The 26,341-nt window shown below is 44.7% G+C and overlaps 1 protein-coding gene across 2 annotated transcripts; it reads left to right on the top strand.

Annotated features, from left to right (window-relative positions):
- The first annotated feature begins 47 nt into the window (after positions 1 to 47).
- ZNFX1 (zinc finger NFX1-type containing 1) lies at positions 48 to 26,341 on the top strand. Of its 2 annotated transcripts, none has more exons than XM_034640906.1 (14): positions 48 to 204; positions 1,837 to 1,951; positions 4,600 to 6,411; positions 11,092 to 11,223; positions 12,755 to 12,903; positions 13,494 to 13,643; positions 14,761 to 14,875; positions 16,998 to 17,248; positions 18,743 to 18,882; positions 19,948 to 20,102; positions 20,457 to 20,602; positions 21,419 to 21,529; positions 21,847 to 21,942; positions 22,825 to 26,341. In XM_034640906.1, the coding sequence occupies exons 2-14, from the start codon at positions 1,891 to 1,893 to the stop codon at positions 25,264 to 25,266; spliced, it is 5,760 nt and encodes a 1,919-aa protein (XP_034496797.1). In that variant the 5' UTR covers positions 48 to 204; positions 1,837 to 1,890; the 3' UTR covers positions 25,267 to 26,341. The 2 variants fall into 2 exon arrangements, with proteins under 2 accessions (XP_034496797.1, XP_034496798.1); XM_034640907.1 differs by lacking the exon at positions 48 to 204 and adding an exon at positions 1,152 to 1,271.

The raw sequence follows: 26,341 nt of genomic DNA on the forward strand, positions 1-26,341 counted from the left end.
TCCCAACCCTCACTTCTCCTCCCCCCATCCTCATTTCTCCTCCTCCTCCCGGCCGCCCGCCCGGCCCCTCGCCCCGCCCAGTGTCTGCGGGGAAAGGAAACCGAAAGTGCGCGGCGTCGGGCGGGGCCGCAGACCTTCTTGGGCCCGAGCCCGAACACTAGTCGCGGCGGCGGCGGCGGCTGCGAGAAGACGCGGCGGAGCCGGGTGAGTGACCCCCGCCCCGGCCCCGCACCTGCTTCTGCCCGCCGCGACCCCCCGGCGCCCGCGCCGCCCGCCACTGCCTCTGCCGCCGCTTCTCCCCGGCGCCCCGCCCCCGCCTCAGCATCCCCGCCGCCCCCCCTACCTCCCCTGCCATTCCCGCCCCAGCCTAGCCTTGGCACCTGCATGCCGCCTCACGGCCCTGACTCCCCCTCGACCCCCTAATACTTCCATCGGGACCCCCTGGGCTCCTGGATGCCAGTGATTCCTCCATCCTTCTACTACCCTCTCGGGACTCTGGAGGATCCCTCTGATACCCACCTCTGGCCTCTCATTTCAGTGTGCGCTCTCCCCCNCCCCCCCCCCCCCGCCCCGTAATTACCATTCTCCTCTGATTTGACCCCTCTACCGGCTTGACCATCACTGATTTTCTTCTTCCTGCCCTTTTAGGCCTTGACTTCCAAAGAGACCCACTTTAGTCTGCTTTTTTTCCATGGCATTTCCTGTTCTCTCTGCTCCTCCCTTTGCTTTTTTTTTCCCCCCATTTCTTTTATCCCAGAAAATTTGAGTTTCTATTTTAGTATTTTTAACAAGAGAAAGAAGGCATTTTCTCCTCAGAATTTTTTTTATTAGAAAAAAAAAAACAACGGAAATACTGAATCTGCACTTGAGAGCTAGGTTTGATATGATGAGGAAAGAGATTCACCCACAAATTGCCAGCAGGAAGGAAAAGGACTCCTTTTTCTGATGAGGATAAAAGCTACTCCTCATATAATGCCAAATCTATTCAGAGTTTCAAACTGTGAATATTTTAAAACTCAGTGAGAGGGACAGTCTCAAAAATCCCTTTGCTGAGGACTCTGAGTCACCCACTCTTTCCCTAGCCCCAGCTCATATGATGTGTGTGAGTAGTACTGAGAAGTTCCCTTAAAGGGGCTTCCTCTTCCTCTTCCAGGATCACTATCAAAAACCTTCAAGGTAGAAGAAAGAGGAGAAGGAAAGAACTACACATTTCTAGCTGGTCCTAGGGAAACAGCATCCTGTAGAGGCTAAGTCTCTGGTTATTGAAACATGTAATTTCCTTCTCTTGATTCAGTAGAACAGAGGGCTTAATCAGTTTGGTTGCATTCCAAAGAATTCGATAAGGGATAACTGCTCACTAATTATTTACAAATAGAATACTGTAAGCTATAGAGTACTGTATAATATAAATGCTGGGTGGGATGGTGAATGCGTGGTTTTTGGATTAGCAAAAACATACTACTTTCTGTCCTGGCAACAATATTTGTCTGCTTTATGGGACAAGAAAATGAAACCTAGCAACTGATTAAGTAACTTGGCTAAAGGCATAAACCAAACAGTAGTTTCGAATGGGAATTGATGAACTTCTACCCCAGTGAAGTGCAGGGGTGAAGGAAAGGGGGAATTTGAAATCATTTAAATTGTGAATTTAACATTTTATATCATATATGGGCATTCACAGAGTTGAACACTTACACCCATGATTAAATCTGTGTTTAACTCTTAGTTAACAAATCATTAAGATGTAGAGGCAGAAGGATTGGTTTGATGCTATTTTGGGTTTTTTTGTGCTGGATGGTGTATTTCAAGGGCCCTGATCTCTCTCAATCTGTGCAGATTTCCAGGTAACTGAAAGTAACGTGAACGTGAAGGAATTCAGGTAACTCAGACATGGAAGACAGAAGACCTTGCTTGGAGGCCAGGCCAAGGAATCCCTATACTAACCACAGAGGTGAGCAAGATTTTCTACCTAATGGGAAGGAAATTGAGTTCTGTTATCAATGAGCTGGCCCACCTAAGATGGACAGCATCTCTCAAGTGAAGAATGGCTTATTCCTTAGCCATAGCATGAAGGACTCTGAAAAATAAGCAGCCTTCTCCTTTCCCTAAGAGAGCTGATGAATGGGTACATTCACTTTAACAAAGGTAGTGATAAGGTGTCTGAATTGGAAATAACTGTGGTTTAGAGCAACGCCACCCAATAGAAACATAATCAAGCCAAAAATATAATTTTTAATTTTCTAGTAGCATCATTAAAAAAAGCAAAAAGAAATAGGTGAAATCCATTTTTGAAATTTAATACTAATTTAATAAAATTCAATACCTATTTAAATGAGTATATCCAAATAATGTCATTTTATTGTAATAATTGAATACATATATTTTATTGTCATAGTACTTTAATAATTTCAGTATTTTTACCGATTCCCCCAAATACTTAAATATTATCGTCCTAAAGTGTTATCAGTATAAAGAAATTTTAATGAGATATTTACCCTATTTTTGGTATCAAGTCTTCAGAGGTACATGTGTTGTTTTACACATTTTTATCAGACTAGCCACATTTAAGATTCTTAACATCCATACATGGCTAGTGGATATGTATGTGGTAGCATGTGTCTAGAACCCTAGTCACCATCACCAAAGCAGTTGGTTCCGAAAGCTTCACTACTGCTATGATGATTCTGTTTGCTTAGAACTTTCTAAAACAAAACCAAATGGATTCTTGCTTTTCCCTAAGTTTGCAATATGTCATCTGAGTTTAGCTGTGGAACAAATGAGAAAGAACTGTTGAATTTTATTTTATGAGCTGTATGAATGTTGGAAGGATGAAAAACAGTACAATTTTTCGTTCTTTAAAACATCAAGCCTTTCAGTCTGATCAAAATATTAGAAGGAAGGGGCGCCTGGGTGGCACGGCGGTTAAGCGTCTGTCTTCGGCTCAGGGCGTGATCCCGGCGTTATGGGATCGAGCCCCACATCAGGCTCCTCCGCTATGAGCCTGCTTCTTCCTCTCCCACTCCCCCAGCTTCTGTTCCCTCTCTCGCTGGCTGTCTCTATCTCTGTCGCATAAATAAATAAAATCTTTAAAAAAAAAAAATATTAGAAGGAAGACTTTCTTCTGATACTTTGAGAGTTTGAAAAGTAAATAAGAAAGTAACACATAAAGTTTAGACTTTAGTAATACAGTATTTATATTTTATCAAATGTTCCTTTATGTTGTCACATTAAAACTTTCCCTACAAAGTGCAAACAAAAAGTGTACAAAAATGGATTTAGCATTTGATGTCATGGAGTGGTATGGTCATCTTGAATATGATGTGCATTCATAACATTTTTATCTTCACGTCATTGTATACGGTCTTATTTTGTTGTTTTTAAAATCTCCAAGTAATTCTCCTAAGTTGGTTCAGCTCTATCAATTTTATGGGAAAGGAAAGTGAAAAAAACTGGGCTTGGGTACGTTGGCCAAGTTAAGAAATGTGTGGCATATTAAGGAAAACAAGTTCAGCTTCATCCACAGGGTGATGTTACCTTTCATGTGTGGACTGGTTGTATCTCCTCCCTCCCCCCAGCAACTTCTTGTCTGAGGGCTGGTAGTAGGTAATACTGTGTAGATGAACTTGTGCTTCAGAAGGGAGAAAAACTTGAGTTTCGTTTTTGAGTTTCCTAACACAGAAGTTCAGTTTCATTTTTTAGTTTCCTTTTCAAGTATTAATTAGCTCAAAAACATCTTGGTAAAGGAAGCCCTACCATCCCCTTTGCCAACTAATGCTGGACAAATTTCAAGAAGCATTTCTCTTGTAATTTTATCCCACTTGATGCCTCTGTCGCCTGTGACTTAATTGTTTAGTGGTAGAACCAATGACTCTAGAAGTCAATAGGGTATTCCCAATAGAAAAGTATTACTCGTGCTGCTAGTAATAACATTAATGAGAACTTTTTATGTGTCGGGTATTCTACTAAGTATTTTATAAATATTTAATCTTTACACCCACATAGATACTTAGGCTTAGAGAAATTATTCGACTTGGCCAAGGTTATACAGTGAGGAAGTATCGAGGACAAGATTTGAACCAGATCTGTTTGGCTTTGGAAATTATGCTTTGGCAATCGTTTGGTGTTGGCAAAAAACTAGAAGCAATGAACTAATCTTTTTGACCCTCTGAGACAATCCTCGCTTATGAGGACTAAATGAGATACTGCAAGTATTTATTCTCTAGCATGTATTAAGCACTCAACAAATGTTTATTCTTGCTTTTTTTGTTTTATTCATTTAATCACATCCAGCGTGAGGCTTGAACTCAGGATCCCAAGATCAAGAGGTGCATGCTTTTCCAACTAAACCAGCCAGGTGCCCCAACAAATGTTTATTCTTTTTCCCTTTTGCACCCTCTGAAAAAACAATGTTTCGTAATATATACAGCAAGCATAGTAATCTATTTTACATTTATTACATGACTTCATAGGAAATTCTCTCTGCAAAGAAAATCTAAGTTCCTTAGTTGTTTTCGAAAATGAGAGTCTTTCCATTGTTGTCGCATTAGATTTCCTTGCACCTTCATTTTTGTGCTTACCCAGTATTCCCATTGTGTTTAGGGCCTGCGGATGGAGAATTATTACCACCAAGAGCTAGAAATCAGGCCACTAACCCACCAGCCAATGTTCTCAGAGGAGGAGCCAACCAGCCCAGAAGGCAGCCTAGGGCCACCAACCATGCTGTTCCTGTACGGCAAAGAGAAGAAAGGTTTGGGGCTATGGGCAGGAACCCACATCAGGGAAGGAGAAACTATGAGGGGCACACGAGTGATGAACCTAGAGGCCAAAGACGTGGTCAGGAAAATGATGCTAGGCGGAGAAATGGCAACCAGGAGGGAAGGAATCACAGACCACCGTGGTCTGATGAAAACTTCCAGCAGTGGCGGACCCCCCACCAGAAGCCTTCAGAACAGCCACAGCAGGTGAAGAAACTGGGCTACAAATTCCTAGAAAATCTTCTGCAGAAAGACCCTTCTGAGGTGGTCATCACTCTTGCCACAAGTGTAGGACTAAAAGATCTCCTGTCTCATTCTGTTATGAAATCCAACTTCCTTGAGCTCATCTGCCAGGTTCTTCGGAAGGCTTGCAGTTCCAAAATGGACCGCCAGAGCGTTCTCCATGTCCTGGGCATATTGAAGAACTCCAAATTCCTCAAAGTCTGCCTGCCGACTTACGTGGTAGGGATGATCACCGAACCCATCCCTGATATTCGAAACCAGTATCCAGAACACATAAGCAACATCATCTCCCTCCTCCAGGATCTTGTAAGTGTCTTCCCTGCCAGCTCTGTGCAGGAAACTTCCATGCTTATTTCCCTCCTGCCAGCTTCTCTGAATGCTTTGAGAGCTTCTGGGGTTGACATAGAAGAGGAGACAGAGAAGAACCTGGAAAAGGTGCAGACCATCATTGAACATCTGCAGGAAAAGAGGCGAGAGGGCACTTTAAGAGTGGACACCTACACGTTAGTGCAGCCAGAGGCAGAAGACCATGTTGAGAGCTATAGGACCATGCCCATTTACCCTACTTACAATGAAGTGCACTTGGATGAGAGGCCATTCCTTCGTCCCAACATCATTACTGGAAAATATGACAGCACTGCTATCTATCTGGATACCCACTTCCGACTCTTGAGAGAAGATTTTGTTAGACCCCTACGAGAAGGCATTTTGGAACTTCTGCAAAGCTTTGAAGACCAAGGCCTGAGGAAAAGAAAGTTTGATGACATCCGAATCTACTTTGATACCAGGATTATCACCCCCGTGTGTTCATCATCAGGCATTGTCTACAAGGTGCAGTTTGACACAAAACCACTAAAGTTTGTTCGCTGGCAGAATTCCAAGCGATTGCTCTATGGATCTTTGGTGTGCATGTCCAAGGACAACTTTGAAACATTTCTTTTTGCCACTGTGTCTAACCGGGAGCAGGAAGATCTCTGCCGAGGAATCGTCCAGCTCTCCTTCAATGAGCAGAGCCAACAGTTGCTCGCAGAGGTCCAGCCCTCTGACTCTTTCCTCATGGTGGAGACAACTGCATACTTTGAGGCCTATAGGCATGTCCTGGAAGGACTCCAGGAGGTCCAGGAGGAAGACGTGCCCTTCCAGAGGAACATTGTGGAGTGTGACTCTTATGTGAAGGAGCCACGGTACTTGCTAATGGGGGGCAGATATGATTTCACTCCCTTAATAAAGAATCCCTCAGCCACTGGGGAACCTCTGAGGAATGCTGAGGGCTTGAGACATCCCAGAGTGAACGTCTTAGACCCCAGCCAGTGGCCCTCAAAAGAAGCCTTGAAGCTGGATGACTCTCAAATGGAAGCCTTGCAGTTTGCTCTCACAAGGGAACTGGCTATTATTCAAGGACCTCCTGGAACAGGTAAGAGAGTTTTTCAGAGCTTATGACATCTGCCCTATGAGATAGGCAAGGGAGGCTTGACTCTAGGTTTCTAGAGTATCTTGATTAGAGACATTCTCCTAAAATGGGCATCAGACTTATCTATAAAGTAGCTGTTCGTGGTGATTTTCTAGTGGGCATCCATTGGTTTGCATAGTAATCAAAATCACAAGGTTAGGGGCGCCTGGGTGGTGCAGTCGTTAAGCGTCTGCCTTCGGCTCAGGGCATGATCCCAGCGTTCTGGGATCGAGTCCCACATCGGGCTCCTCTGCTGGGAGCCTGCTTCTTCATCTCCTACTCCCCTGCTGTGTTCCCTCTCTTGCTGGCTGTCTCTCTGTCACATAAATAAATAAAAAAAAAAAAATCTAAAAAAAAAAATCACAAGGTTAGAGAAGACTGCTATGGAGTCAGACTTAGGAAGATGCATGACCTTTGCTTCATCAAAGGCTGTATTAATTTTTATTTGATTTTATATTTTTAAGTTTTTTTTTAAAGATATTTATTTGAGAGAGAGAGAGAGCACAAGCAGGGGGAGGAACAGAGGGAGAGGGACAAGCAGACTCCACGCCAAGCACAGAGCCCAACTTGGGGCTTGATCCCACAACCCTGAGATCAGGACCCAAGCTAGAACCAAGAGTCGGACGCCCAACTGACTGAGCCACCGAGGTGCCCCTGATTTTATATTACTTTAAATAATATCAAATACATAATAACAGCACTATGTGCCAAGTAGTGTTTTATATTTTTTCCATGTATCAACTCATTACATCCTCAACAACTCTGTGAAGTAGAAACAGTTCCATTTTACAGATGAAAAACTAAGGCAAAGAAAGCTTGAATAATATGTTGACATTCGTACAGATGATACGTGACAGACCCGACTTGAACTCAGGCAGTCTGGATCATTTTGTCCTGGCTCTCCTATCTACCACACCATACTTCTCTTGGCTCAGAGCCTGATGTGAGGCTCGATCTTAGGACCCTGAGATCATGACCTGAACTGAAACCAAGAGTTAGACACTTAACTGACCAAGCCACCCAGGCACCTGTGGAAGGTTCTTTCTGATAAGAAACACTTATATAATGGAAAAATATGCATAATTAAAGAGATACTTTCAAGGCTTAAAAGAAAAGAGGGGCGCCTGAGTGGCTCAGTCAGTTGTCTGCCTTTGGCTCAGGTCAGGGAATCAAGTCCTGCGTCGGGCTCCCTCCTCAGTGTGGAGTCCGCTTCTCCCTCTTCCCCTCCTCCCTGCTCGTGCACTCGCTCTCTCTCTCAAATAAATAAATTAAAAAAAAAAAAAAAGAGGATGTACCAGTTTATACTCCCACCAAGAATGAACTAGTGTTCCCATTTCCTTATATCTTTTCCAATATTGTTATTGGTCTTTTTTGCTAATCAGTTTTGGCTGATCTGCAAGGTTAAAAATTTTAGCCCATTAGTTTTTATGTTTTTGGTTGGTTTGTTTTAAGATTTGTTTATTTAGAGAGGGAGAGAGACCACGTGTGCACATGTTGTGGGGGTGGGGGCAGAGGGAGAGAGATTCCTTAAGCAGACTCCCTGTTAAGTGCAGAGCCCAATGTGGGGCCCCAATCCTAGGACCCCGAGCTCCTGACCTGAGCCAAAATCAAGAATCAGTTGCTCAACTGACTGAGCCACCCTGGTGCCCCTATTTTTTATGTTTTAATAAAAAATTGCTCAGAATTTTTAAAAAGTCTCCCTCCTCCCACCATTCTACTCAGTTCCCGTCCCTAAAGCAAACAATGTTATTTTCTTGTTCATCCTTCCAGAGATAATTATGAATATTCAAGCAAATGCATGAATTGAATATAGTTATTACCCTTTACTATTTTCTTTTTTTTAAGATTTTATTTTATTTTTTTAAATTTATTTATTTTAGAGAGAGAGCAGGGGGGATGGGTAGAGGAGGGAAAGAAAAACTCAAGCAGACGCCACACTGAGCACAGAGCCCAATTCAGGGCTCAATCTGATGACCCTGAGATCATGACCTGAGCTGAAACTAAGAGTTGAGTGCTTAACCAACTGTGCCACCCAGGCGTTCCTTAAATATTTTATTTTTAAGTAATCTCCACACCAGTGTGGGGCTTGAACCCACAACCCGAGACCAAGAGTCACATGCTTCACCAACTGAGCTAGCTCCTCAGCACTCCACCCCTAATTTTTTTTAACCCACTGTGCTAGAAACACTCTTGTGCATGTGGCTTTGTCCACTTATAAAATATCTTGGTGATCTTTTCGTATTGGTTCGTAAGTAGTAGCTCTTGTTTGTGACTGCATAATATTCCAGACAATGGAATAATCTCTTTAACCAGTCCCATGTGGAAAGATTTATTAATACAAATAATATTTCAGTGAATAGCCTTGTTTGTGAGTCATTTCATATGCAAAGAAAATAAATGCAGAAGAGAAATTCCTAACTTGATCAAAGAATATATAAATTTGTAATTTTTTAAATTTGAATTTAATTAGCCAATATATAGTACATCATTAGTTTCACTTGTAAACTTGTAATTTTAACAGATGTTGCTAAATTGCCCCCTAGAAATGTATATATCACACTGGTTAATATGTATTTGTTTAATGAAGAATGAGATTAAATATCCTTTCTTGAGTTTATTAGCTATTTATATTATTACTTCTGTGGATTAGTTTCTTTTCAAATGGCTTATTGATTTGTAGGAGCTGTTATGTTTCAAAATCTACACGTTACAGATAATTTCCCTTAATGTTACCACCTGAAGGTAGGACTCTTTAGTTCCAAGTATAGTAATAATTTCAGGCTTGCTTAAGGCACCACCTAAATGGTTACTAGGTAAGAGCATACGTGAGGGGGAGGTAATAAAGGAGTCATTTTTGAGGTGGAAATTCCCAAAACTACCCATTCTAAGGGGAAGGAAGTAGGAGGAGGAGAGCAAATATTGAATTAGAGATTTTCTTTCCTCCTGAGGTATCCTTATCCATCCAGTCCTGTAACCAGAAACCTAGTTTTCCTTTTCTGCTTCCCACCCTAGCCAAACCATCATCAAGTTCCAGTCAATGTTACCTCTGAAGCTTCTCCCCAGTCTGCCTCATTATCTCATTTCTACTGCTGAAGCTGAGCTCAGTTTTTACTTACCTGGAAGATGGCAACCCCATCCCTAGTTCTACTTGCCCACTCTTTTTTTTTTTTTTTTAAATCTTTTCTTTTCTTTTTTTTTTTTTTTTTAAAGATTTTATTTTATTTATTCGACAGAGATAGAGACAGCCAGCGAGAGAGGGAACACAAGCAGGGGGAGTGGGAGAGGAAGAAGCAGGCTCACAGCGGAGGAGCCTGATGTGGGGCGATCCCATAACGCCGGGATCACGCCCTGAGCTGAAGGCAGACGCTTAACCGCTGTGCCACCCAGGCGCCCCCTACTTGCCCACTCTTAACTCAGTTTTCACTTCCCCAGGGAAGTCTCTTTTAATCTCATGGACTAGGCCAGAATCCCAATTACATGTTTTTTTGGGTACCATGTATTTCTCATTTCCCACCTTTATGATTTTACATTTGTTTTTGTGAGTAATTATCTTTTTCTTCTCCAAGTCTGTATGTTCCAGGAAGATAAGAACCATGGTGGTTTTGCTCATTATTGTATTTCTTGCACCTAACCCAGTGCCTGATGTGTATTAGGCGCTCAATACTTATTATTTGAAGGAAAAAAAGGAAGGAAGACATTGTTATTTATCCTGCTACACTGAAATCTTTGATTTTCTTGTATTGCTTCCTTACTTACTCTGAGTTTTTCGAGGACAGTGGCTACCTTCTCAGCCTGGCACAGAATAAGAATTTACCTGTTTGTAGACTTAATTATTGGCCATTTACTAATGAGTCTGTAACTCTGACTTCAATGTTGAAATTTGTGAGTTTTCCCCTCCTATCACAAAGGCAAGTCTACTGTGATACATAGAAATCATTTCTAAACAATTTGTTGCATGAGGGTACTGGCTAAAAAATACCTTACGGTTACGAAAAAAATATCTTATAGCTGTGAAAAGGGGGGGGGGATTCTTTTTATGTGCTGATAGAGAATTATCTCCAAGGTACATTCATTAAGTGAAAAAAGCAAGATGTAGAATAGTGAAAATAGTCTGCAGCTATTACCATTTAAAAAAAAAAGGGATGGGGCACCTGGGTGGCTCAGTCTTTGGGCATCTGTCTTTGGCTCAGGTCATGATCTCAGGGTCCTGGGATTGAGCCCTGCATTGGGCTCCCTGCTCAGCGGGGACCTGCTTCTCCTTCTCCCTCTGCTGCTCCCCTTGCTTGTGCTCTCTTTGTGTCTGTCTGTCTCTCTCTGTCAAATAAATAAAAATAGAATATTTTTAAAAGGGGGGGAAAGGTAGAGAAAGACTAAATTCTTATTTGTTTGCATTTGCATAGAATGACTAACTCTGGAAAGTGGCACAAGAAACTGGTAATACTGGTTGCTTCCAAGAGAGGAGCTGCATGGCTGGGGGCAGAAGTGGGGGGCTTTTCATAATATACCCATTTGTGTTTCTTGGATTTTAAATCGTCTCCGTGTGTGACTTTATATTTTTTAAAATAATAATTTGCTGTAAATAATTAGTTACTCCTTCTAAGAAGTCTTTAATTTTTTTAACTCTCCTTTTTCCTTGTTTTCTAGGCAAAACCTACGTGGGTCTAAAAATTGTTCAGGCGCTTCTAACCAACGAGCCCGTCTGGCAAATTAGTGTCCAGAAATTCCCCATCTTGGTTGTATGTTATACTAATCATGCTTTGGACCAGTTTCTGGAAGGTAAGTCTAGGCAAAATTGTTCTCCTTCAAGACATTAATAATTGAACTATCAGCAACTTCAATAGCTTTTTATTGTCTTTGAACTAAGTCTATAGTGCTTTCCATGACCTGCAAGGCTGTGTGTGGTCTGCTCCAGCCTAACTCTGAACATTATCTCCTACCTCTTGCTTTGTTCTCCCTAACTCCAGCAACACCAATTTTCTTCAGTTCCCCCAGCTTCTCCCTTGGACTATGCTGTTCCCCGCTCCCTAGAAGGCACTTTTTCTTTCTCCCTCTCTCTCCATCTTGACCTCATCTAGCCTGGTTGGCTCCAACTCATTCTTCAGGTGTCACTTAAATCTCTCTTCAGATAGACTTTCCCAGTTGCCCGCAGACACGGGGTCTCCTTTTGTATTTTTTCTTCAGAAACTTAATACGTATGTAACAATTTATTGTATGTGTTTCTACCCTAGACTCTAAACACTGTGAGGGTTTTGGCCCTGTTTCTTGCTATATTCACAGATTCTGGCACATACTAGGTACTCAAAAAAATACTAATTGTATTAATGAATGAGTAAGTATATATTTTTCATTTTGCTTATAATACTATTATCCATTTTATATCTTCCTTTAACCTAGATTAGATCTTTCTTATTCTTGGGATCTCAGTTTAAATATTAGATCCTCAAGAATTGGATCACTACCCCACATAAACTAGTTAAGGGCCCCTGTTACATACTTACAGCATCATGGGCTTATAGTCTTTACTGTACTTATTGCTATTATGATAAATTGTTTAACGTGTATCTTCTCTGCCAGACTGTGAGACATGAGAACAAATTAGGAACTGCATCTGTGCTTTACCTGCTATATCTTTTCTTTTTTTTTTTAAGATTTTATTTATTCATTTGAGAGAGAGAGGCAGCGAGAGAGGGAACCCAAGTGGGGATGGTGGGAGAGGGAAAAGCAGGTTTCCCCCTGAGCAGGGAGCCCGATGTGGGGCTTGATCCCAGAACGCTGGGATTACGGACCTGAGCCGAAGGCAGACGCTCAACTGAGCCACCCAGGGGCCCCTTACCTGCTATATCTTAAGAACCTAGCACAAGCCTGGCAAATAGTGACCAATCAGCAAATAACCTGTAGAGTGAGTAATAGAGAACATTTACTAACTGCTTACCTTGTGCCAGGACCTGCCTGGGAGCTATACAGATACTCTCTCATTTATCCAGACCATAGCCCTACAAGGAAAGTATTTCTTTCTTCAAATCACAGATGAAGAACTGGAGCTCAAGTTAAGTAACTTGCCACAGTTTACATAGCAATAGTGGCGAAGCCAAGATTTGGGTCCCCAGTTGTCTGATTCTAAAGCCTGTGTTCTTAAGCACCTCACTACTGCTCTTCAGGTCGTTTCATCTCTGGGGTAGATTCCTGTAAGCACCAGTTTGTTCTCTAAGGGAACAGCTGCAACAACATCCCAAACACGTGGAGCTCTCTGCTGAGAGAATCCTGCATGGCTCCTCTGACCTCTGCTGTGCTCTGCCTTATTCCACAGGCATCTACAAGTGTCAGAAGACCAGCATTGTGCGGGTAGGTGGAAGGAGCAACAGTGAAATCCTGAAGCAGTTCACCCTGAGGGAGCTGAGGAACAAGCGAGAATTCCGCCGCAGCCTCCCCATGCACCTCCGGAGGGCCTACATGAGCGTGAGTTCCGGCTTGGGCCAGCCAAGATAGTTCAAGGTGGAGATATGCTCGAGAGCAGTGTCTCTCTAGGGACGATAAGGAGGCACTCTACAGAGTGGTGAAGGACCCAGGTTCCTTCCAACAGTCCACTCTGCTAGTCCCATGGAGTGACCTTTACCCTCATAATCAAGGTGGAGAAAGGACAGAAATGGCACGCCGCCCCTCCCAACCCCTGCCAGTGCCTTTTAAGGCCACTTCCCCAAACCACCAGCAGCCCTTGCTTACAGCCCATCCTCTAGCTGGGCAGCAGTGTGCCTAAACAAAACTCTACCAAGAAAAGGAGAGGTGTCTGCAGCACTATTCTTGGCCTGTTTTTCTGTTGTATTAGTTGTTTCCTTTTACTGGTTGGTGGGCGTCTTTTAGACATTTTAAATAGTAATCCTTTGGTTTTGAGACCACAGTAATGTGGTTGGAAATTGTTTGTTGGCTGGTCTATTTATTAATCTCTCTTCTTGCTGTTCCTGTGTTAGCTTTCTTTTCTCTCATGGGAGGAACTGAGTTCAGGGGATGGTGGTACTTCCTCATCATTTCTTTCCCTCTGTTCTTGGCAGATTGTGACACAAATGAAAGAGTCAGAGCAAGAGCTGCATGAAGGGGCCCAGACCCTGGAGTGCACCATGCGCGGTGTCCTCCGGGAACAGCACCTGGAGAAATACATCTCCCCCCAGCACTGGAAAAGCCTGATGAATGGACCAGTACAGGTAGGGGTCATCCTGGGGCCTCTAAGCATCTCTCTTGCCTCAGTACTTGGAGCGAGTCTCCAGCAGAAGCAGCAATCCAAAGCATTCACTGTGTTAATAATCTGATGCTGCCATAATGTGAGAAGTACCTTTTAATGAGGGAGAGGTGGCTGAGTGTACTAGTCAAGCCTGAGTATACTAGTCAAGAGCAAGACTCTGGAGCCAGCTTGCTGGATATGAATTCTGGTTTTACTCTAGGCAGGTTACTTCATTTTTCTTTTTTTTTTTCTCTTTCTTTCTTTTTTTTTAGGTTACTGCATTTTTCTGTGCCCACTTCCTCTTTTATAGAATGGGGATGATAATAACATTAAGCTGAACCATGTAAAATTGCTAATATTTGTAAATTTGACTTGCAAAAATGGCAGTTTCTTACAGACCAATGTAATTCTTATGGGATTGTTAGTTGGATAAGCAAGTTAATATTTGTAAACCACTTAGCTTAATTAGTGTGCTATAAGCAATTGTTAAATAAAACAAAATCATAACAAGGCAGCCTCGCACATCTAGAGAGCCTTGACATCAGCAGACCTAAGTCATACACACTGTGTGCTTTGGCCAGTGTGGTCCTCAGGTGTCTCAGCAGTCAAACAGGGGCAGTCATAATGCCTGCCTTTGAAGGATATTCTGTGAATTAACTGACATGATTTCTGTAAAGTGGCTGGCCAGGAACCCAGTGAAATGGTAGCTGTCTTATCAATGAGTTGGTGACTTCTAGGGTTACAAACCCAGAAGCCTGAAAGGGTCAATCAAGATCTATAAATTACTAACGCCGCCTAGAAATGAGATACTGGAAAGTAGAGAGGGCTTGACAGACTGGAAAAGAAGTGGTCGCAGTGCACTTGGAGCCATTTGTTGCTATTCTCGAATGCAGGCTCACTGCTGCCATAGATCCTGATTTTATCGAGAGGAGAAATTTTTATTTTTAAAATTCTGTGCAAGTCATATTTAATGATCCAGTAGCCCAAGGGTTGCCAACTTACAGCCTCTAAATTTTAAGGGAACTACTTTTGATCCTTCACAGAAATCTTTACACTGGTTGTCATAGAATTCTCATGACTGATAATTATTCCTTCTTCAGGACAGCGAATGGGTTTGCTTCCAGGGCTGGAAGCATTCCATGATGCTGGAGTGGCTGGGTCTGGGTGTCGGTTCCTTCACACAAAATGTTGCTCCAGCAGGACCTGAAAATACAGGTAAGAGTGCATGTCTACCTAGAATCACGTCTTAAGGTAGACTACGGTAGACCAGAGAATAAAACTTAAAAGTAATACCTAGTGGGGCGCCTGGGTGGCACAGCGGTTAAGCGTCTGCCTTCGGCTCAGGGCGTGATCCCAGAGTGCTGGGATCGAGCCCCACATCAGGCTCCCCTGCTATGAGCCTGCTTCTTCCTCGCCCACTCCTCCTGCTTGTGTTCTCTCTCTCGCTGGCTGTCTCTATCTCCGTCAAATAAATAAATAAAAATTAAAAAAAAAAATTAATACCTAGAGTATATAAAGAGCTATAATCAATCTGAGAGAGACAAGTAATAGCTTGATAGGCAAATAAAGAAAAGACATTCCATAAGCACATCACAAAATAGGAAATTCTGATAGTCAATAAACATATGAAGGCTCATTAGAAAAGAGAGGAGCTGGGGCGCCTGGGTAGCACAGTTGTTGAGCGTCTGCCTTCGGCTCAGGGCGTGATCCCGGCGTTCCAGGATCGAGTCCCACATTCGGGCTCCTCCACTGGGAGCCTGCTTCTTCCTCTCCTACTCCCCCTGCTGTGTTCCCTCTCTCGCTGGCTGTCTCTCTGTCACATAAATAAATAAAATCTTTAAAAAAAAAAAAAAAGAGAGGAGCTAAAACTACAATGAGATGGTATCACACATCAGATTGGCAAAAAGCTATAACCCCGCACTAATAAGAATGTGGAGCGGTAGGAACTCTGCTAATGGGGATATTAATTGGCACAACCACTTTATAATAATAGAAAAAAGAGGGGCACCTGGGTGGCACAGCGGTTAAGCGTCTGCCTTCGGCTCAGGGCATGATCCCAGCGTTCTGGGATCGAGCCCCACATCAGGCTTCTCCGATGGGAGCCTGCTTCTTCCTCTCCCACTCCTCCTGCTTGTGTTCCCTCTCTCACTGGCTGTCTCTCTCTCTGTCAAATAAATAAATAAAATCTTTAAAAAAAGAAAAAAAAAAGAAAGAACTCAAATGTTCATCAACATTTGTACAACAGATGGATCAATTACTGTCCATTCAGATCATGAAATACTGTACAAAATGAAAAGGAATGAGTCACAGTGTATATGGTAATGTATGAATCTCAAAAACAGGCTGAATGGAAAAAGCAAGCTGTAGGAAAATATATACAATACTATTCTGTTTGTATAGAGCTTAAAAAGTGAAAAAAATAAAAGCCAGAACTAGACAACGTGTAGTTTAGAGATGTGTCTACATTCTATATGTGGTAAAGGTGTTTTAAAAGAAAGGTGGGGGGGCGGCGCCTGGGTGGCTCAGTTGTTAAGCCTGCCTTCGGCTCAGGGCGTGATCCCAGGGTCCTGGGATCGAGCCCCACGTCAGGCTCCTCTGCTGGGAGCCTGCTTCTTCCTCTCCCACTCCCCCTGCCTGTCTCTCTCCCTGGCTGTCTCTCTCTCTCTCTCTGTCAAATAAATAAATAAATAAATAAATAAATAAAATCTTTAAAAAATAAAAAAATAAAAGAAAGGTGGGGGTGAGGTTGAGCGGTAAAATTCAGGTTAGACGGGCCCACGAGGGTCTTCAAGAAATGGGTGATTTTCTCCTTAAATTGGGTGTGAGGTACCCAGATGTTCATTTTATGAATTTTTATTATCTTTTAAATTGCCCATTTACGTTGCATACCTCTTTTGTGTATTTGTATATAAGTAAAACCTTTTTTAAAAAGGGATATATTTTGGGGTGCCTGGGTGGCTTAGTCGGTTATGCGTCTGCCTTCAGCTTAGGTCACGATCCCAGAGTCCTGGGATTGAGCCCCATGTCTGGCTCCCTGCTCAGCAGAGGGTCTGCTTCTCCCTTTCCTTCTGCCCCTCCCCCTGCTCCTTCTCTCTCTCTTGCTCGCTCTCTCTCAAGTAAATAAATAAAATCTTAAGGGGGGGATACATTTACATGGTATTTAAAAATATAACAAAAAAATATCTAAGTCTCCCTCCCCTAACTCTCCCAGCTTCACCTGCTAGAGGTAACCACTTAAACCCCTTGAGAATGTCTTCATGCATCTGAGCTCTTGTAAGTGCCCTCTGCTATTCTTGGCCTTCGAGTTTCACCGCTGTCCTCCCTGCTTTCCTCCTAGCCCAGGCAGAAGGGGAAGAGGAGGAAGAAGAAGGGGAAGAGGAAGGTTCACTGATTGAGATTGCAGAGGAGGCTGACCTAATTCAAGCAGACCGGGTGATTGAGGAGGAAGAGGTGGTGAGGCCCCGGCGGCGGAAGAAGGAAGAGAGTGGGGCAGTCCATGAGTTGGCTAAAGTGCTTCTGGCCATGAGGCTAGACAACTATGGCCCCGGAATGACAGCTGGGCAGGAGCAAACTGCCGGAGAGTGGGAGGTAAACTCACTTGCTCGTGGCCTCTGGAAGCCAGCCCTAAGAGAATGGGAAATCGGAGTTCAGTTACTACTGCCGGGTGGGTGGGGGTTAAACTTTTCTGAAACAGGCCTGAGAACATATGTTCTGATGAGAACTGCAGCCCCTTGTTTTCACCTACTTCTATTACAACAGTGTATTCACCTTGTCCTCACGGTTAATTTGCCGATTTTACAACCTAACCATCATATAAGGTGGGTTCAGTTCCAAAGAGTATACAAATTATGGCCTTTCAGAGGGACCCTGGCAAGAAATTCCAACTTAGAAAAACAGGAAGCAGGTAACCAAATGCTTCTCTTGAACTTTTGGAAAAATGCTTCACATGTGGGTCAGATCAAACACATGATCTCAGTGCTTGGTGCTTTCATGGATATTATCTTCTCAAGTACAAATAAGCCTATGAACAATACATTAAGATTTTAGAGAATTCAAGTAAAGTAGAATGAAACAAGCTGTAGAGCCTGGATGGAATACGCATCCTTCATTCACCTTGGAATTTGATGTTTCTCTTAAAGCCGGAATGGTGTGAACACCCAGACGTTCCCTCTTGCCCTTCCTTTGGTGGAAACAATTGGTCCTCAGAATTTACCGTGCCTTGCTATGACAGTAGAGGACTGGATGCTTAAAAAAAACATTTTCTGACCCCCACTGATGATTTAAGGGACTTTCAAAGGCAACTTTGGACGCAATTTTCACTGATCTGCTAGCATTGAGCCCGATCTTCTAGTTGAGTTCAGCATCACTGTACATGATGGATGGAGTCTGATCCCAGTACGTGGAATTATGGATTGGGCAGCTCTCTGCCACATGACCTTAGGAGTTGATCTGTTTGGTTTTGAAGTGGGGGGAGGTACATAATATTGTGACATCCATCTTTCATGCCAGTCCTTCTAAAGGCTCATGGCCTCAGACTTAGTACAGAGCCAGGGGAGAGCACTTTCCCCTAAATGGTCCCTTTCACCCACTTGTTGAAGGTACTATGATGGTGTTAAGACCATCTTAGCAGGCTCTGTATGGCATTCAACAAGAAAGACTCACGTCTGCTACTTTCGTGACGTTTTTTAGGAATGAGAAATAGAATGTGGTCAAAAGACATTCAGTGATAACTAGCATCAGCAGTATTCCAAGTGCTTTCCATGTGTTTATTCTTTCAGTCTGTTCAACAGCCCTGCGAAAATGTACCATTATTATTCTCATTTTATGGAAGGGGATGCTGAGGGACATAGAGGTTGAGTAACTTACTCTAGGTCCCACAACTCAGTAAGAGGTAGATGGGGCTTTGAACCCAGGCAGACTGGCTCCAGAGCCCTCATTTGGCCACTCTGTAGTGGAGTATGTGTCGGGAGAGTGTGAGATATTCAAAGAAGTTCTGAGGTGGCAGCTTCTTTTTTTAATTTGCTCCCACCTTGGTCTTAGTACTGGGCCCGTGGTAACCCTGGCTGGTGTTGATATCCACAGACCCAGCGCAGCCAGAAAAAGAAAATGAAGAAGAAAGTGAAGGTTGAACTTCGTAAGCTGAACACCATGACCGAGACTGAGGCCAGTGAAATCCAGGATGTTTGGCAGCTGGACCTGAATTCTCGATGGCAGCTATATAGGTATTATGCTCACTCCTCACCCCTGCCCCCCAGCCAGCCCATGTTATTTCCCCAAGGGGTTCTTTTTCTGTTCCTGGACCATAACCCCCGCCCCGCCGCCGTCGTTTCACCCCGACCTTCAGCAGTGTTAACTAATGATTGGTTGCATACCCCCACTGAGCTGAGTGCTAGGAGTGCAGCCACTGGATAAAACAAACAGTAGGCTCTACCCTTACAGAGCTTAAAGTCTATCCAGGGAGACAAATTAGTCAATTGCACAAATAAAATGTTACAAGTGGACATAAACGCTAAGAAGGAAAGGAGCAAGGAGTGCTAAGAAGATTAACATGGGATCTGAGCTGGTCTGAGATATCCAGGAAAGTGACATCAGAGGCAAGATCTGAAGGATTAGTAGACATTAACAAAGCCAGCAGGGAATGGGGAACATGAAATTATGGGGACTAGATGTGTAAAGGCTTGACCTGGGAAGGAGTATGGCCATTTGAGAAATGAACAGAAGGCAGCCAGCATGTCTGTGGCTCAAAGAGAGAAATGGGACATGAGGTCAAAGAGGTGGGCAGGGGCCTGACCTCAGGGCCTAATGAGGCAAAGACGAGGAGCCTGGATTATCAAAAGCCAGTTTTCAAAGTGTATTGAAAAGCTGTTGGAACGTTTTATAGCAGAGTAGCGTAGTGAGCAGAGTACTGTAGTGACACGATCTGTTTTAGTTGTAAACAAGACTCTGGAGAATTAGGGGAGGGGCCTCAGGCAGGAATGGGGCAGGGAGAATTTGGGAGAGATTCTTGAAGCTTTTGAAGTCCCTTACTTGCTTCCCAATAATTAATATCTTTTCTTTATCCTACTCCCCTCCTTAGCTCCTGGCCACCTATGTACATGTCTCTGCACATCTTTTTGTTGGGCATTTTGGTCTCTTGGGTCCCAGTAAACCTGTGTCTTTCCTTCCTCTCTCTCTCTGGTCTGTAAGCTCCTCAAGGGTCTAGGTTCCACTTCATACACACCGAAGGGGGTTCCTCCACCTTCTAAAGAGCACATATCTTCCTCTCTCTGGTTCTTCACATTCTTCAGGCTGTGGCTACAGATGTACCAGGCTGACACCCGCCGAAAGATCCTCAACTATGAGCTCCAGTACCGCACATCAGCAGAGAGAATGGCTGAGCTGAGGCTCCAGGAAGACCTGCACATCCTGAAAGATGCCCAGGTTGTAGGAATGACAACCACAGGTAAGAAAGCATGGGGAACTTTACCTGATCCAGGGGTCCACTCCTGGTGCCAAACTCCTATCAGACTATCTAGGACAGGTGAAGAGGAGCCGCTTTAGTAGGTTAGAGGGAAAAGGCCATGAGAAGCTACTGAAAGCAAGCTGTGTTTAGGGAACTGATAGTAAAATGTACCCACTTGTTCCTGCTGCGTTCAGAACCCCAGTAATGACCGACATGGGTGTGATGCTCTAGAGACCACCCAGCCGCACTTGTGGTCTCATTCAGGGGTCTGCGCAGCCCTGGCTGAATGTGAGGGCTCAGTTGTCCCAGGGTCCAGTGCCTCAGCTTAGGGAGCCTCTTCTCTCTTGACTCCAGGTGCTGCCAAATACCGTCAGATCCTACAGAAGGTGGAACCTCGGATTGTCATTGTGGAAGAGGCTGCTGAAGTCCTTGAGGCCCACACCATTGCCACACTGAGCAAAGCTTGCCAGCACCTTATTCTGATTGGGGACCACCAGCAGGTAGGGCAGGAGCCCCTAGAAGATGAAGAGAGATGACTGAGGGGTGCACTCAGACAGAAGACCCGGCCTTTCTGCTTCACCAGTCCTCAAGCTTGGTGGCTTTCTGTGATTCTTTCCCTCACTTTCCACATTCAATCGAAGAGCAAGTGCTCTTAGATTTGGGGTATATTTCAGAGGTAGTTTCATTCATTTTCTGTTCTCTCTGCTACTTTTACAATCTACAGTGGCCTTTTAAGTGGAGTAGTCAAACAGTAAGCTCCCAGTTCCCCTACTTCCATTTTTGCTGTCCTCTAATCCATTCTTTATAAAGGAGCAAGTGAATATTAAAAAAATAAATAAGATCATGTCACTCTACAGCTTGAGACCCTCCAGTGATTTTCCATTGACTTAATATAAAAATCAGGCTTCTTAAAGTGGCTTACAGAGGCAAATAGTCTCAGGTTCAGCCTGCTTCTCTGACTTCTCCTCCTGTCACCATCTCATTTGCCCACTGTGTTTCCACCCCTGCCCTCCTTCCTGCTTCCTCTCATGGGTTGCTTTTCAAATGATAGGCACTTCCTCCATGCTGGCATCAACTCAGATGTCACTCTTCACAGAGGCCTATTTAAAGGAACTCCCACCCCTGGGCACTCCGTTACATCACCCTTATTTCTTGCCTTCATGGCCCTCTGGCTCTTTATTCTTAACCTGTCAGTACTTAGAGCAGTGCCTGGCACATATAAGGCACTTAAAAAACATTTTGATGGGTGGGAGGATGGATGGATGGATGGATAAAATGTCTCAATACAGAGTCCTCAGACTTGTTTCTTTTCGCAGCTGCGCCCCAGTGCCAACGTGTATGATCTAGCCAAGAATTTCAACCTTGAGGTATCCCTCTTTGAACGGCTGGTGAAAGTAAACATTCCCTTTGTCCGTCTGAATTACCAGGTGAGAAGCTGAACTTCTGTTATTACCTTCCAAATGTCCAGGAGAAGTCTCCTGGGAGCCTGCCAACTGCCAGTAAGAAAGGTCTCATAAAAGTAAAACTGGTTTAGTAATGCAATGACTGTCAGACTTCTTTTCTGTTTCAAAATAGCACAAGATCAGCCTGTGTTGAGTTTGTGTTGGGCAAAGGAGCTGTTTATATTCTGTTCTTTCTGCCTATTCTTTTCACATTACCTCTAGATTTTCCACCAGCAACCTAGCCTTTAGAAAACTATCTGTTCTCTGCCCATGTTTCTAATGACATATATATCTTGTTTCAGCACCGCATGCGCCCTGAAATTGCCCGACTTTTGACCCCCTACATTTACCAGGATCTGGAGAATCATCCCTCTGTTCTCAAATATGAGAAGATAAAGGTGAGTCTGTCCTACCTGATCTTTTCTGTGATGCTATCAACAACCTAGAAGGCTGTCTTTCCTTGAGAGGGAGAAGTGTTTTCAGAAGGGACTAGAGCCCGCTTTTTTTTTCTTAATTTTTCTTTTTCAGATTTTATTGAAGGGAGCGAGAGAGAGAGAGCATGAGCACGAGCAGGGTGGAGGGGTGGAGGGAGAAGGAGAAGCAGGCTCTCTGCTGAGCAGGGAGCCCAATGCAGGACTCGATCCCAGGACCCTGGGATTATGACCTGGGCCAAGGCAGACACTTAACCGACTGAGCCACCCAGGCTCCCCTAGAGCCAGCTTTTTGAAAAGCTGGTTATTAAGGGGAGAGATAATAATAGAAGTTGAGAGATAGAGATGTGGGTTTTGAATCCCAGCTCTGCCACTTAGTAGTAGCTTTGTAACTTTTCAGCAAGTTATATACCATTTCCCAGTATCAGGGTCTTCTGTACAGTGAGAATAATGGGTAGTGCCTTATTACATTATTGTTTTGAGGGAGATAATGTGTGTAAAGCGGTCACGGTGGAGTGCTTGTAAGTTAGCTGCTCCGTCAACATCTTCATCATCATAGCTGCTATTTCCCGGACTATAATTGTTGGATGTGGATGGCTGTTTAAATATTTATATCTAAACAAATGTATTGAAAACTAAAATAGACAAATTCTTTATCTATTTCCCTACTTGCCATGGTCCCAAAAGAAAGCACATGGTGACTGACTCCAAAATTAAAGATTGTGGTACAAAGTTCACAAAAAGCTTTGCAGGGTCTCTCCCTGGAATAGGGTCAGTGGCCAATATATGTGGAGATAGAAAAAATTGCACGAGTGAACCTCCTAACGTATCACTTCTTTTCCTTTCTAGGGGGTCTCTTCCAACCTTTTCTTTGTGGAACACAACTTCCCTGAACAGGAAATCCAAGAAGGCAAAAGCCATCAGAACCAGCATGAGGCTCGCTTTGTGGTAGAACTGTGCAAGTACTTCCTGTGCCAGGAGTACCTGCCCTCCCAGATCACCATCCTCACCACCTACACCGGGCAGCTCTTCTGCCTGCGCAAACTCATGCCAGCCAAGACATTTGCTGGGGTCAAGGTCCATGTGGTTGACAAATACCAAGGAGAAGAGAATGACATCATCCTCCTCTCACTGGTGCGGAGCAACGAGGAAGGCAAGGTGGGTTTTCTCCAGATATCCAACCGCATCTGTGTGGCCTTGTCCCGTGCCAAGAAGGGGATGTACTGCATCGGAAACATGCAGATGCTGGCCAAGGTGCCCTTATGGAGCAAGATCATCCATACTCTTCGAGAGAACAATCAAATCGGCTGCATGCTCCGACTGTGCTGCCAGAACCATCCTGATACCCACACCTTAGTATCCAAAGCTTCTGATTTCCAAAAAGTGCCCGAAGGAGGCTGCAGCCTACCCTGTGAGTTTCGGCTGGGCTGTGGGCACGTCTGCACCCGTGCCTGCCACCCCTATGATTCCTCACACAAGGAGTTCCAGTGCATGAAGCCATGCCAGAAGGTCATCTGCCAGGACGGGCACCGGTGCCCTCTGGTTTGCTTCCAGGAGTGTCAGCCCTGTCAGGTGAAGGTGCGTAAACTCATTCTTCGGTGCGGCCATGAACAAATGGTTCCTTGTTCCATGCCTGAGTCAGACTTTTGTTGCCAAGAGCCTTGCCCCAAGGTCCTGAAATGTGGGCACAGATGCAGCCACCCCTGTGGTGAAGACTGTGTGCGGTTATGTTCGGAAATGGTCACCGTGAAACTCAAGTGTGGGCACAGCCAGCAGGTGAAGTGCGGTAACGTGCAAGACCTTATGTATGACCTGCCAGTCAAGTGCACCACCAAGTGTGGCACCGTCTTGGACTGTGGGCACCCTTGTCCCGGCTCCTGCCACAGCTGCTTCGAAGGGCGCTTTCATGAGCGCTGTCGGCAACCCTGCAAGCGCCTGCTCATCTGCTCACACAAGTGCCAGGAGCCGTGCATCGGCGAGTGCCCCCCCTGCCAGCGGACCTGCCAGAACCGCTGTGTCCACAGCCAGTGCAAGAAGAAGTGTGGGGAACTGTGCAGCCCCTGCGTGGAACCCTGTGTCTGGCGCTGCCAGCACTACCAGTGCACCAAACTCTGCTCTGAACCCTGCAACCGGCCCCCGTGCTATGTGCCTTGTACTAAGCTGCTGGCTTGTGGCCACCCCTGCATTGGTTTGTGTGGGGAGCCATGCCCCAAGAAGTGCCGTGTCTGCCACCAGGAAGAAGTCACCCAGATCTTCTTTGGCTTCGAGGATGAGCCTGATGCCCGCTTTGTGCAGCTAGAAGACTGCAGCCACATCTTTGAGGTGCAAGCCCTGGACCGCTACATGAATGAGCAGAAGGATGATGAAGTTGCCATCAGGTTGAAGGTGTGCCCTATCTGCCAGGTGCCCATCCGTAAAAACCTGCGATATGGAACCAGCATCAAACAGCGGCTGGAAGAGATTGAAATTGTCAAGGAAAAGATTCAGGGCTCACCAGGGGAAATTGCAGCCAGCCAGGAACGACTTAAGGCCCTGCTGGAGAGCAAGAGCCTCTTCCACCAGCTGCTTCCTGAAGACTTTGTGATGTTGAAGGAGAAATTGGACCAGAAAAATCTGTCAGTAAAGGACCTGGGCCTTGTTGAGAATTACATCAGCTTCTATGACCACTTGGCTGGCCTGTGGGATTCTCTGAAAAAGGTGAAGGTCTCAGAGCAAGAGAGAGTGGGGATTCGACTACAACAGGTCCATGAGTGGCTAGCCAAGAAGCGTTTGAGCTTTACCAGCCAGGAACTCGATGACCTCCAAAGTGAAATCCAGAGGCTCACGTACCTGGTGAACCTCCTGTCCCGCTGCAAGATAGCAGAGGGGAAGATGAAAGGTAGCACAGCAGAAGAGGTCTACAGTGTCCGGAAGATCCTTGAGAAAACATGTAAGTTCACCCAGGAGGATGAACAGCTTGTGCAGAAAAAGATGGAAGCTTTGAAAAACACCCTTCCCTGCTCTGGCCTTGGCATCTCAGAGGAAGAACGAGTGCAGATAGTCAATGCTATGGGTTTTCCTCGTGGCCACTGGTTCAAGTGTCCCAATGGCCACATCTATGTGATTAGCGACTGTGGGGGAGCCATGCAGAGGGGCACATGTCCTGACTGTAAGGAGGTGATTGGGGGCATAAATCATACTCTGGAAAGGAGCAATCAGCTTGCTTCTGAGATGGATGGAGCCCAGCATGCTGCCTGGTCTGACACGGCCAATGACCTGATGAACTTTGAAGAGATCCAGAGGATGATATAGGAAGATGGCGCACTGTTGCCTTGTGCCTAGCCACCTCCTGGTTGGGGTCGGCTCCCTTGCGAAGGAACCGAAGTTTGTTTTTTACTATTGTCCTTTAGTCTTAGCACCTATTTAAGGATCCACTTTTAGGGGTTGCCCACATTTGTTTCTAGATTTCCCCTGCGCTAGAATAAGCACTTTACCTCCAGAACTGAGAGCAGAGTTAACAGATTTCTTCTTCTCTTTTTTTCTCCTGCAAGTTAGTGGACAGGCTCCCTGGAGCACATTTGGGGCTTCCAGCTCAGGCTACCTACTGGTATCTCTGGGTCCTGACTCAGTCAGATGTTTATTCTGCAGTGCTCCGGGGCCACAGAGTATGAACTCAGTGAAGCAGACTCAATTCTAATTGCCAGGCCTAACTTGTAGACTAACTTTAATTCTAATAAACAGAGGTCCAGAGGAGTTGTTTATGAACTGCTTATCCTTTCAAGGAGCACAAAAATCCCTCCCACCCTCCTCCTTGGGCACTCTCACTCCTGGAGACGAAGGCATGTGATAAGACAAAGACTTCAGTGACTAACCCTGACCCAGTTACATATTCACTGAGAGTGGGAAAGTTGTGACTACCCACAGCTGGGGGGCTTATGCAGCAGGCCCAGGCCAACTAAGGAGTGATTCCATACCCTCTCCTATGACTGGCACTTTGGGATGGTGGAGGTTTCTTTGCAGAAGTTCAGTAGTAGTGCTGGTTCCCCAGGGCCCTGAATGGAACTAAACTTAACATTTGGTACCAGCAGCACCTATCCAAAGTGTGACCCTTTGTCCCAACACTATTACAGCTTTTGCCTGGGGAGGGTTAGCATGCCAGCAGCTTCTGCAGGCCCCAGACCCATACCAGAAGCCAGCCCCCAGGCCTGCTGCCTGCATACATTTTCCCTCAGTCCAGTGTTCCTAGAACAGACACTTAGGCATCTCAGGTCTTTCTAATGTTGGTGAGAAAAATGTCCTTTTCCTATGTATGCATATCCTTTTTTGTCTTTACTATGCACTTTAGCCTATAAAGCCAATTAATAAAAACGATGATTGAGAAAATCAA

This window comes from Ailuropoda melanoleuca, chromosome 13 (genome assembly GCF_002007445.2).
Source record: "Ailuropoda melanoleuca isolate Jingjing chromosome 13, ASM200744v2, whole genome shotgun sequence".
Classification (NCBI taxonomy): domain Eukaryota; kingdom Metazoa; phylum Chordata; class Mammalia; order Carnivora; family Ursidae; genus Ailuropoda; species Ailuropoda melanoleuca.

Excerpts from the sequence above, each read along its gene's own strand:
- ZNFX1 (XM_034640906.1), top strand. The coding sequence starts at position 1,891 with ATGGAAGACAGAAGACCTTGCTTGGAGGCCAGGCCAAGGAATCCCTAT. Across the intron at positions 18,883-19,947 it reads TCTCGATGGCAGCTATATAG|GCTGTGGCTACAGATGTACC; the intron begins GTATTATGCTCA and ends CACATTCTTCAG. Across the intron at positions 21,530-21,846 it reads TTGTCCGTCTGAATTACCAG|CACCGCATGCGCCCTGAAAT; the intron begins GTGAGAAGCTGA and ends ATCTTGTTTCAG.